The 12,853-nt window shown below is 43.9% G+C and overlaps 1 protein-coding gene across 2 annotated transcripts in view; it reads left to right on the top strand.

Annotated features, from left to right (window-relative positions):
• The window catches only part of ZMAT4 (zinc finger matrin-type 4), a 367,608-nt gene that overhangs the window by 242,148 nt on the left and 112,607 nt on the right, over positions 1–12,853 (top strand). For both annotated transcript variants that reach the window (XM_051832388.2, XM_051832389.2), the window contains exon 5: positions 9,370–9,597. In XM_051832388.2, the coding sequence (XP_051688348.1) occupies positions 9,370–9,597 (228 nt within the window). The remainder of the gene's footprint in view (positions 1–9,369; positions 9,598–12,853) is intronic.

Below are 12,853 nucleotides of genomic sequence, written 5' to 3'. Positions count from 1 at the left end.
CCATGGCGCCAGCCAGTTATGTCATAATAACTCATTAGCAACCTAAAAACTAATACATGTAAATTGAAAGAAAAGCTAGTATCGTTGCATTCTTACACAGTGACTCTAATGGATGTGTTTGCATATTGCTCATGGAGTAACTCCCCAGACCTCGGAATCTTAACAGACAGCGCCTCCTTTTGTTCCTGTTCATGGGTTGGTTGGAGTGAAGGGAGTTGCACAGCAGTGCCCAGTGCTCAAGTTCACGGAAACATGAAGTGATTGACAGGGAGAAAGGATCTAATGCTGAGACTGCGAAGCACCCTGAGCTGACGATTCCCATGGTGTCCCAAGGCCGTTGCTGTGTTCCCTCGGAGTCTTACAATAACGCATTGCCCATGAGTGTACCTGCACTGTCTGTAAGCTGGCTTTGACATTGACCTTGGAGGCCTGGAGCACCTTAGCTGCACGGCATTTGAACACTGAGGGCTGTGAATGCGTCCGACCCCCAGAGCAGCAGCTGGTTTCCAGATCAATCCTGACCAACAGAGGGCGCTGTCACGGATCCCAGTGTTGCTCACGGCATCATTGCAGCCATAAACATGATGCCATAGCCCCAGTGTCCTTAAGCAAAGATGTGGCTCTTCTTCCTCTGCACATTACTTGATGGGGGAATATGCTGCTCCCTTATCCAATAGTTTATTTAACGCAGACTGCGTGCCAGACCCCGTTTTGGGCTCTTGGGGTGTGCCAGTGAGCAAAACAGGTGAACGTCCCTCGTGGGACGTACTCCTGCGCAAGCCCCTGTTGTCAATGCATTGAAGAATGTGGAGTATCGCAGCCTTTGCTTATTTTGGCAAACGTCATGAGAAGTTGTGAACGGAGTTTAACCCCCACCTCCCCTGCCCCGAACTAGGTATTTTTAGTGGCTTATTCACAAAGATTAGGATTCTGCAGAAAACAGGCATCCTTAAGGCATTTAGAAGCTGATCAGTGGCTGGAGCTGGAAGGAATTATTCTATATTAATGAAAATCAATGATCTATGAATACTGTCTTAATGAAGACTGATGATATATGAATGCAGCATGGACGAGGAAGCAATTCCTGTTAACAGCCAATTATCTTTACAGCATTGATCACAACCGCATTGGGACGGCGGTTCTGTTAAGTCATGCTCATCTTTGTTTATTCTCAGGCAATGTGAGATGGCACCTCCATCAAAACCCAGGCTGCGTTCGAGTGTTTACATCGTCCCGCGTGGTGTGAAAGAGATAGCGTGTGGGTGTCTCTGTCTCGTGGGTCATGGGCTTCAGTCCCAACCCTCTGACAGGAGAAGGAAGAGAGGCACTTCACTCACTGCCGGCACTGTGGTGCGGCACATGAAGCCACCTGCAGTACCAACCTTCATGTTGGCTCTCTGGCGCCATTCCTGGCTGTTCCGATTCCAAGCCAGCTTCCTGCAAATGCGCCTGGGAAAGCAGAGGATGAAGGCCCAAGTGCTAGATCCCCTGCCGGCCACATGGGAGATTTGAATGGACTTTCTGGTTCCTGGCTTTGGCTTGGTCCAACCTGGCTGTTTATGGCCATCTGGGGTGTGAACCAGCAGATGGGAAATTTCTCTCTCTCTCTTTCTCCCTCACTCTTTCTAATAAATAAATTGAAATTTTTTAAAGAAATAAGCAGAACCATTTTGGGATGAGCATTGGCTCTGGGGAAATTGCTTTTCTCTGGATCTTTTTGGAGCCAAGAGGAAGCTGTACTTTTATATTATGTTCTGACTGAGCCGGCTTTCTTCCAACTCATTCCCCCTGCAATATCAACAATACATTAATAAATAAATCACTGCCAATAGAAATCTTCTGAGATTTAATTTAAGGCCTGGCTGTAGCACCATAAGTCCCCTAGGCAGTGTTTCCTAGATTTTACACTAGAACAATTTAACTTGACAGGTGGCCTATATATAAATTATAAAACAAAAATGTTTGTCCTCTGCATCAACAAGTATATATCCATGAGTTTAAACAAATCACCCATAAGCCAGAATTTAGAAGCAACTGTTGCTAAATTTTGACTTATAATCTTCTAATCATTATATATACCTCCTTGTGTGTGAATACACAGACAGAATTTAATTAGTAATTTGGTTTATATCTTGGTTATAAACCACATCTTTTAGCTTACGTTGTGTCCTAAACATTTCCACAGGACACTTAATAGTTTTCCAAAAACATGGCTTTAAAATTTCTGCAGAATATTTCCGAGAATGGATGCTCACAATTTATGTAATCCATTTCCAATTCTGAGAACCTAACTTGGCTTTCATCCTTACAAAGTAAGTTCAGGTAAAGTCTCATTTTAAAAGATTAATTTATTTATTTGAAATGCAGAGTTACAGAGACAGAGAGATCTTTTATCTGCTGATTCATTCTCCAAATGGCCACAACAGCAAGTCTTGGGACAGGCAGAAACCAGGAACCAGGAGCTTCTTCTGGGTAGAAGGTCCCCAAACACTTGGGCCGTCTTCCACTGCTTTCTCAGGCACATTAGCAGGGAGCTGGATTGGAAGCGGAGCAGCCAGGACTTGAACCTGTGCTCATATAGAATACCGACATTACAGACAGTGGCTTAACCTGTTATGCCACAATGCTGGCCCCAATTAAACTTTCAAAGAGTTAAATTTAGCTCTCCTAAGATATTTAGTAAAACAGGAAAATCTCCCAAGTTCGTAATAACTACAGGCTACTTTTTCTCATTTGTTCATCCTACATTTGTTGAACATCTAGTTACTATACACGTGGGACCTCCTTAAGAGATGCAGAGGGCATCTAAGTGTGAACCCTGACTTTGCAGATGGCATTGAGGTTGGGCACTGACCTGCAGACTGGGCTGAGCTATTTGGAGCCTCAGCTGTTGGTGTTCACTGGAAGCTGCCTCAAGGCGTGTACTGAAGGGTGCAGTCAAGTTCAACTGTTGATGGCACCTGCTGAAGAATCATTACTCTCATTAATTTGACTTAGCGCAAGGGGTGATGTCGGGGACCACACAGCATGTGGCCTCTTAGTGGAAAAGTAGTGAGGCAGGACTAGACAGCCCAGGCTGGATAGTACTGATAACGCATCCTTGTGTGACCTTGTGCCTTAATACCTTGTAACCTTTCCCCTACTTGCACAAGCATTGCAGCTACAAGATAAGCTCCCCCTCCTTCCCCCGCCCGACGTCCTGCCTTTATGATATATAAGTGTGTGGTTAAAAAATAAAAATCACAGCTTGATCAGGACTTGTCTTGAGCCATCTTTGTGTCTCCTGTCCCTTTCATTTCTCCTTCTAGGTGCTCGGCCCCAGTTGCTGTCCCGCGGGACGGGACAGGGTGAAAAAAAACATGGCTTGTCATGTTGGCTGGCTATCAGTGTTCTTATTTATTATGTATTTTTTACCTTTGGGAAACAAGTGCGCATTTCCAAATAATCCCTACAGAGAACAGATGTTGAAGCCTAGGAGGTGTGTTTTGACTTCATAGTTAATCTGTTTGTTGGTTTGGTCTGTTCCCTAGGCATCATGGGACACTTGTGGACATTGAGATAGGATACGGATCTCTGAGTCGGTAGAGCTGGCCCTTGCCATTTTCTCTGGTGCTTACTCGTCAGGGGGCCCTGGGCAGGCTGATCTACCTCTGCAGAAGCTTGAAGCCAAACAGGACTTTAAGCAGCTTAAATAGGAACGTACATGGCTCAGACATAATAAAATGCACAATGACACACAACCAGGATTATAAATAAGAATCCTTTTGATGAAAAAAAAAAAAAACCACAAACTTTAAATTGAGTACATATCTAGCTCTGTTTTTCTACATCCAATGCCCCCACACTCTATAAGAATGGACTGATATGGACTGATTTTTTTTTTATCTTAAATCCTATAAAACATTAAGAATGAGCAAAAAAGGGAAAATAGAGAAAGGAATGAATGGAGAAAATAAATACGCAGAAAAAGAGTGGGGAGGGGAGACAAGTGGGGAGAGAGTGAGCAAGAGAAAGTGAGAGAGAGATTGAGATGTGGGCGTGGCAAGCCTCCCCACTCCCCCTTGCCTGGCCTTAGTCTGGAAGGCGAAGGGGAGATGAGAATCCCTTGCCCGCTCTGTTACCCTTTCTCCAGCTAAGGACAGCCTCCTGGTGGATCCCGCCTGCTTGGCTGAAATGCCCACTCTAGCCTTTTGAACAATGACCCCTAAGCTTTGTCACTGTCCCTGTGTTCTATTTCCTAAGTCACTATTCTGATTTCTTCTAAGTGTCCTGAAGCCAGTTCTCTTTCCAGGACCTAGGACAACCAACTTGGTCCAGATTTCCAAGGATTTTCCCCTGTTTTATCCCCGAAATCCCCACATCCTGGGAACCTTCTCAGTTGCAGGAAAACTGGAGTGGTGGGTGCTGTACCAGAAGCCAGGGTGAGGGTTTGAAGGCCATGAGCAGTCAATCAGAGTGAATGGATTCCCGTGTAAAGTGAGTTTTCCAGAAGGGTGTTCGTTATTTGTACTGAGACTTGTAGCAGTAGGCCATCCCAGAAAAGGACAGAACTTCATAGGAATGATGACTTCCGCGGATTTAGTTGAGTCCAAAACAAGAAGTCAGACTGGGATGTGGTATATACTTGGACAGATGGTTCTTTGCAGTCCAGCCTGTTCCCCACCAGGATCTCTACTTCCTTGTATTTTTTTTTAAGATTTATTTTATTTATTTGAAAGAGTTCAGAGAGAGGTAGAGACAGAGAGAGAGGTCTTCCATCTGCTGGTTCACTCCCCAAATGGCCGCAATGGCTGGAGCTGCGCCGATCCAAAGCCAGAAGCCAGGAGCCAGGAGCTTCTGCCAGGTCTCCCACACAGGTGTAGGGGCTCAAGGACTTGGGCCATCTTCTACTGCTTTCCCAGGCCATAGCAGAGAGCTGGATCATCTACCTCCTTGTATTTATATTGACTGACACACCACCCTCCTACCCAGGCCCCACATGACATGACCCAGAAGAAACAAGCCAACTCTTGGGTGCCGTCTTTGCTCACTTGGAGTATGAAGAACGTTCATTCATTCATTTGTTCATTTATCCATTCATTCATTCATTCATTCTCTCAGGAACAGGCCCAGACCCCAGACTGTCTTTCACCGCACCAAGTTCTGGCCCAGGGAGAATCTGGCCATGGACAAGTGTGGCAACAAGGAGTGATAAAGTGTTGTGAGAGAGGGGCACACAGAATTTTCTGGAATGTGTTGTCCTTAAACCATCAGAGCTCACTTTGCTAGAGAGAAGCAGACACAGGACAGAGACACGAATTCTTTCAGGACAACCTATCCAACAGGTTTTAAGTGCTGTTGAAAACTTGCTCCTGGACAGACCTCATCAAGACACTACAAGGGACATTGAAACGTATTCCAGGACTGGGGGAGTCCTAGCTTCCAAGTTAGAAAATGGGTTTGTTTTCATCGTCTCAAGCAGTAGAGCAAGTAGTATTCAGTTGTGCTGGTCTGGATTGGCTGCTGACTACTGGTCTTTTATTTATAGCCTTTGAGGCTGAATGTGTTTTGGAAATGAGATATTTTAGGACTTCAGATACATAATAAGGCACCTGTGGTATTCCATACACTATGTTTATGCCGATCAAGGAAGATACTAGTAATTCTGCTGTAGTTTGTGTGTCTGTATCACGTACGTATGATACAAAGCCTTATGTGACTTCAAGTCAGCTTTTGGAAACAGGTGAATCAGCAAGAAACTGAATTTCAGGGTCTTAAATTTTTTTTTCTGGGGTGAGCATTATGGGACAGTCCACATCCCATAGGAGAGTGCCTACGATCCAGTCGCTCCTGTTTCTGATACAGTTTCCTGCTAATGTGCTTGGAAGGCAGCAGATTATGGCTCAAGTACTTGGGTTCCTATCTCACACATGGGAGACCTAGCAGGAGTTCCTGGCTCCTGATTTCAGCTTGGCCCAGCCGCAGGTGCTGTGGCCATTTGGGGAGTGAACCAGTGAATGGAAGCTCTCTCTGCCTGTCTGTTGTCTGCCTCTGTGTCACTCTGCCTTTCAAATAATGAAACTTGAAACCATTTCTGAATTGAAATAAGGAATGAGAAGCCAGCAAACACAATGGTCTTTAATAGAAGCTTATGGTGTGGGTTCTCTTAGACACTCACATTAACACAACTAAGAGTATAAGGTTTTTAAGAAATCCTGAATGCATTATGCAGTCGATAAATGTCTCACAAGTTTAGAAAAGGGAGAATGACTTCTCCCATGTGTTGTCAAGATCTGAGAGAGCAAGTGGGCAGGAGGAGCATCTGTATGGCAGAGGCATGGCTGTGAGAGAGGTCCTCATGGCTCAGCCTTCCAGGCCAAGCCACCAGAGCAAGGAAGAGCTGCAACACAGCGCTTTGTGCATTTGAGTGAGAAAATGACTCAAAGTGACTATTTCATGTGACCAATATTGATGCACAATTCAGTTGTTATTTGTTGGAGAATCTTTTATGTTTTGGTAAAATGGGAAATTGGTTAAATTTATTTTTCAAAATATTATTTCTGTCTCATGAATAATGATGTGACTTTTCACCCATTACCTTTAGAAAAACTGTTGCTATTGGATGGGACTTTCTTTGATGTGAAGATTTGAGAAAGTCTTATTCAATAAAAACTTTCAAGGAAAATCTGGCAATATTTAGATCCACGGTTCCCCACATCAGTTGTGATCTGGGACACATGGATCAGGGAGAGGGAGAAGGGAGCTTTTAGAAATTTGCTAATTTTTGGTTCCCACCCCCAAAGATTCCGGTACAATTGGTCTGTGGTACACCTGGGCAGAGATTTTTAAAGCATGGTGAGTCTGATGGTTAAAGCCACTGGTTTTGATGAATTAATTCTTGGCGTAAATTGCACAAAGGGCAGGTAAAGTCAATATTTAGCTAAATCATTTTCAAAATTTACAATGAAAACTTGGTCTGAAATTAAAATAAAAATCACATAGCGATGAAAGTCTTTTGCTAAGTGTATACTTTTAAACCAGATGCTAGTCTTTACACCACTTTCTATCCATTTCATCAGAACAGCATGCGCTCACCTGCGAATGTGAGCGCCTCCAGTGCATGTACACATGTGGGCTTATTAAAACCTAGAGCTGCTCTCCTCCGGCATAATTTCCATATATGGCATTGATTCAGAGGCACAAAAGGGAGACAGCTTCTACAGCTTACTGCATTCCAAAGAACAGTGGCTGGAAAAGCCACGGTGACCCTGAAGTGACCTTGTAGAAGCCACAGACGTCAGTGATTTTCCGAAGGTTCACACCATTCCACAATGATAGAGCCTGTCTGGACCTGAGAGTCTGGACCGTGATTCCAGACTGTTCTCATGCTCCTGCCTTGTCTGCCTTCTTATAAACTGGCTTGAGAATGGTGACGGCCGTTGGAAACAGAAGCAAAAGGATAAACTAAACTCTCAGACTTTAGACATGCTACGCTACGGTACTTCTGCACGACAGTGGGATTCTTCAAGAAGCTACAAAACAGATGTGGCACCAAACTGCTCTGCTAGGTGCAAGATAAGATGATCTTAGTTGATGAATATTCTATAGTGCATCACATCTGCCAGGATGTGGTGTATCAGGTATCAATGGATAAAATCGACTCGGAAATGTTTTCTCTAAGGCCAAGTTCAGAGGAAAATAAATCATGCTTCCAGAATCAACATTCATTTCAGATAGTAAGCAGTTGATGTGTTTTCCACAGCCATCAAAAATAATAGGCGGCTGTAAATCCTCAGAAGTTGATAAGGATGCAGGAAACTTTAGAAGCAAGATCCAATTTCCTTGAGAAAAATGGATGCCAGTCCTTTCACATGCAGGTCAACTGCACATTTGTAGCTTTTATTAGCATTGCTAAGTCAAAGCAGAATGATACTTGCTGGCGGCTGGCATGGACGACCCACATTTGAGCTTTATTCCTATGTGATGATATATGTCAGAATCCAGAAATGAAGCTTTTAAGAGGCATAGTGTTTGTGTGAGACCCTACCGAAATGACACCATTCAGTTGAATCTAAGCGAGTGAAAACCTTCTGATCTGATGTCATGATACAGGCCTGTCTAGGACTGAAATATCATTGAGCAATTATTTATTTCTCTATCAGTTATTTAGTCTAAAAAATCGAAGTCACTTGAAAGCTTTGGAGTTCATTAATTAGTTCTTTACCTCCTTATTGAGGGCCCAGACCCCAGTCCCTGATTTCCATGGTGTTGTCAGCTGTGTTCCTGCAGACGAAAGTTCACACAGGTTCTGCTCTATTGATATTAAATATTGTGAAAAGAATATTGAATAAAATTATGTTAAATATTATAAATAATATTAAATATTATTTTCACCAACATTAAAGAAACCCATGTATAAACTATAACATGGATGGGTGTAGAGTAAAAGAAGGATACCTTTGTTTATTGCAGGGGTGTCCAGAGTCCTGCATGGTGTTGGGAGGAGCACCAGCCTTGCAAATTAAGGATTTCGTATCACATTTTGCCCTTATCCATTGTCTGAGAAATGGGACAATAGGAGTCTCAATCATTGGAAAGATTGAAAGAACTTGTAATATTTACAAAAGTTATTTTTACTTTTAATTAGTGAACTCCTTCAAGTTCTAGTCATAATTTTTTTTCTGGACCAAAAAGAACTGTAACCTCCTAGTGGAAGGTGTTAAATTAATAGCGAGGCTTGTGCCCTCTCTAAGTAGTGACATAAGCCTTTGCAGCTCAGTTAGCAATATCTACTCTGCAGTGCTTTTCCTTCAGTCTTTTAAATGACAAGCGTGCTTCCAGCATCAACTCTAACAAGCAGGGGTTGAAAAACAGCCTGTCCCAAAAAAGCAGAAGTCATTGACAATAATCGAGCAGGGTTTCCTCCATTGGTACACTCCGTGTCGCTGGCAGATCTGCTTCTAATCCTCTGAAAAGTCCTGTCTGTATTGGTGATTTCCGTTTGTAGCACACAAATGTCCAGCTCATTCTTTCAGAATCTTTCAAGTCCCTGCAACTTTCCATGTCACTGAATCTTTCAATGTTTGTTGCAACTCTTGGCTTCATTTTTGACTAATAGATCCTACCTTCACCTCCAAAACTAGTAAAAAAAAAAAAAAAAAAAAACCTGTTCTATTTTCTCTAAGGGATAGAGTCTTGAGCTACCACATCTTGGCATGACAATATGCAGACTCTGATCTCAGCAGATAACGTTCTTGCCCCGGTACCCGCCTTCGGATTTTGCCACTGCAGACTGAGAAGAGGCTCTTGCATCCTCAGGTTGGGGGGCGGAGTGGGGCAGGTGTTCAGCAGTGGACTAACGTGGCCCTCTCTGCTTGTTGTCTCTCACAGCCACACCCCTGAGCTCCCTGAAGCCCCCGCGGGTGGACACTGCTCCAGTGGTCGCATCTCCCTATCAAAGAAGAGATTCAGACAGATACTGTGGGCTTTGTGCAGCCTGGTTTAATAACCCTCTCATGGCCCAGCAGCACTACGATGGCAAGAAACACAAAAAGAATGCAGCCCGGGTGGCTTTGTTAGAGCAGCTTGGGACAACCCTGGATATGGGAGAACTAAGAGGTAAGACCGGCTCTCCTCATTTCTGCCGTGAAACGGGCGTCCAGGACAACGGTAGCACTGTTGCACAGAGGAGTCTTTCCTCTCCCTGTGTTAATTAGTAAGGAAAGGAGACGCTCCCCCAGAAGAAACAGAAAGAAAAGGACGTGAGCAGAAAACCAGCTTGCGCTTAATTTTTGTGAGCTCCCTTGTTTCACTCAATGCATTTATTTCTAGATTTTTCATTGGCATTTTCCAATCAAGGACATTCACCCATGAACCGGGTAGCTTTTCCTTCTGCTTGATCCCGAAATGCCTTCTCTACCGATTGTTTTTGTCAATATGCAGTGTGAAAAAAAAAAAAAAAGATGCTGAGAAGGCCAAATTGCCTTATCTTATTTTCAACTATCGCGCTTTTAATAAGCTCAGCCAAAACAAAGCAACAAATGGAATCCGTCTAATGACTGAAAGCAAGTCCATGTTTCTTTAGTGGAAATAGCCAGGAAGCCGAGGTGCGTGGTGCTGTGTGGCGCTGTGGAGTTAGCAGCTGGCTCCCCACCCGTCCCCTCCCTCTCCTCCGAGGTTTTCCTTTGACTGTTGGCAGCCACGTGGCGTTTGCGGTTGCCACATTTGAAGTTTGTTTGAGGTTTCGGAAGCTGCTCAGGAGACTTGGGAAGTGCGTGTGGGATGAGACTCAGTCCTGGGAGTGCCTTGGGAAGCCCTGGTTTGAATTGTGAGTTTCCTGCACTGTTCCATCAACAGCGTGTTTTTAATGAACTAGACGTTGTTGACCAGTTTGACGCTGGCAGCTCAGAGTCGAATGCATACTCGCTTTCTCTGAAGAAGTGCTTCTGCAGAGAACCACTGATGCTCTGCTCAGATGTGGTGTGGCTTGGATAGGCTCTTATGGGCTGCACAGAAAATCATTACTCCCAACAGCTGCAGGCTATAAATAACCCAGTTTGCAAATAAATTCTGACGCACAGCCTGGGTTTAAAATGGGTTCTGCGGATTGAGCTTTGTTCCACCTGTGGACCTCCAAGAGGGGCAGTTAGAATAGATGACCTGCTAGGATTCTGGACCAGGAAAGGGAGATGGAAGATCGGGTTCCGTGAGCTGGGAGCAGACAGAGCTGTCTTCTGAATAGGGTGGTTGGGGAAGACTTCATCAAGGAAGACCCGGTGAGGTGGAGCAAGAAACATGAGCCGCATTTTAGCAGGTGAGCATGCATTTCATGGAAACGGAATAAAACACAAGAGACCTTCAAAGACTTTACCCGATAAGTCTGTCCTGAAAACAAAACAAAACAAAACCTGCATGGATTTCAAAATTGGGGGCACCGAAATGAACTTATTTTTTTAATCATATTTTTCCATGAAATGTTTTGGAGCCTCCTCATCTGTTTGACAAAGAAGCAGGGAAGGCCAGTGGCAGACAGTTGACAAACAGGTCCCTGACAAAGAATCCTACAGCTTAGATTTCAGATTGGCATCCATGGATGCATCTAGAGAGCTTTACTAGGGGCTGTTTTTTTTCCCCCAAGATATGTAATTTAAAATGCGGTATGAGAAGGAAACGCTAAAACCCCTTTGCTTTGGTGTAGATGTTCTAGCCCTGGAAAATAAGAGAGCTTGACACCCCAGTGGGTCAGAGTCTCTCACCGCGAAAGGTATTGAGCCAGGGGTACCAGTGGTTTTTGGTGGGGTGTTCCTTCTGTTCTCAGTCTAGGTCTTGTGAAAGAAAAAATAAAATGGAAAAGGTGTCTCTCTGTAGCTGAGGGCCTGCCCGCAACCCTGCTGTTCCTAGCAGATAACAAGTTGGCTCAGTGGCTTTTTCACAGCAAGGCACTGAAGGAGAAAAATAGGGCTTTATTTATGTTTTGTGCCAGATATTATGACTTGGAGAAGAATTATTCCCAGAGCACATTCTCCTTGTCGCTTTTGAATTATCAGTGTTGCATCTTTTATGTTCAACCACATCTTAATGACTCGGGCGGCGGGATTCTGTAACATCTGAGCAGCTCCGTCTCTTTCAGACCCAAGACAGAAAGCCTGCTCTTTGACTTGCTAACTCAATGTGCCTGTGACTCAGTAGCATGGGGAATGCGATTAGCATTGAACTGCGTGTCCTTGAAACCAACCTTTTCACCCATCCCAGCGACAACTGATGTGTGCTTATTTATTCAGGCAGTAAATATCGCAAAAGCTGCAAGTTGAAAGCAACTATGGTAACCAGTACTTTTTAAAACACACACACACACACACACCCCTATTTCAAGAATGTTTCTAATGCATGATTAATCCATCCATAAAGGCAAAAGTGTAAATCAGTTAAAAATGGCCATATTCTTTTTTTTTTCAAAGATTTATGTATTTATTTGAAAATCAGAGTTACACAGAGAGAGGAGAGGCAGAGAGAGAGAGAGAGAGAGAGAGAGAGGTCTTCCATCCTCTCTTCCGATGGTTTACTCCCCAATTGGTCACAAGGGCTGAAATGAGCTGACCTGAAGCCAGGAGCCAGGAGCTTCTTCCAGGTCTCCCATGTTAGTACAGGAGCCAAGGACTTGAGCCATCTTCTGCTGCTTTCCCAGGTCACAGTAGAGAGCTGGATCAGAAGTGGAACAGCCGGGACTTGAACTGGCGTCCATGTGGGATGCTGGTGCTGCAGGCAGTGGTTTTACCCGCTATGCCACAGCGCCGGCCCCCATCATTTCATTCCTAAAGGGATCTTGATTGAATATTTTTGACCAGAAATTATTCTGTCCTTGAATTCTAATTTTTAAAAACCTATGTGTCTTTTCCATGTAGAGAAATGCAGGGCTCTGAGTGCTGTTGTGTGAGTTTTCGCAAGGCAAATGCCCGTGTAAACCACGCCCCTCTTAAGATGTGTAACTTCTCCACTGGGTTCCCTTCCCTTGCCAATCTCAGTTTACCACTCTGGGGGCCGTTTTTAGGATTTGTTTTCTACCGCCGATGAGTTGGGCCTGTTCTAAACCTTCATGTCAGAATCACCAAGTATGTATTTTCTGCATGTGTGGCTTTTTTTGCATAATGTAATGTTTTTGAAATCTGTCTTTTTATAGGACGTAATGGTTTTCTTTTTTTAATGACTGAGTGGAATTCTGCTAACAGCAATCTCACAGTTTGTCTGCCCATTCTCCTCTTGTACAAGTGTTTTGCTTTTCTTTTGAGTGACATATGTTTTACTTTTCTCAGTAAATATCTCGTAGACTTGCTAGGTCATAAATTATGTGTATTTTTAACTGTGTAAAAAACTACCA

The sequence above is a fragment of the Oryctolagus cuniculus genome, chromosome 2, assembly GCF_964237555.1.
Source record: "Oryctolagus cuniculus chromosome 2, mOryCun1.1, whole genome shotgun sequence".
NCBI classification, from domain to species: domain Eukaryota; kingdom Metazoa; phylum Chordata; class Mammalia; order Lagomorpha; family Leporidae; genus Oryctolagus; species Oryctolagus cuniculus.
Note: the sequence above shows the minus strand (reverse complement) of the source record. Positions and strands in the feature narration are given on the sequence as shown.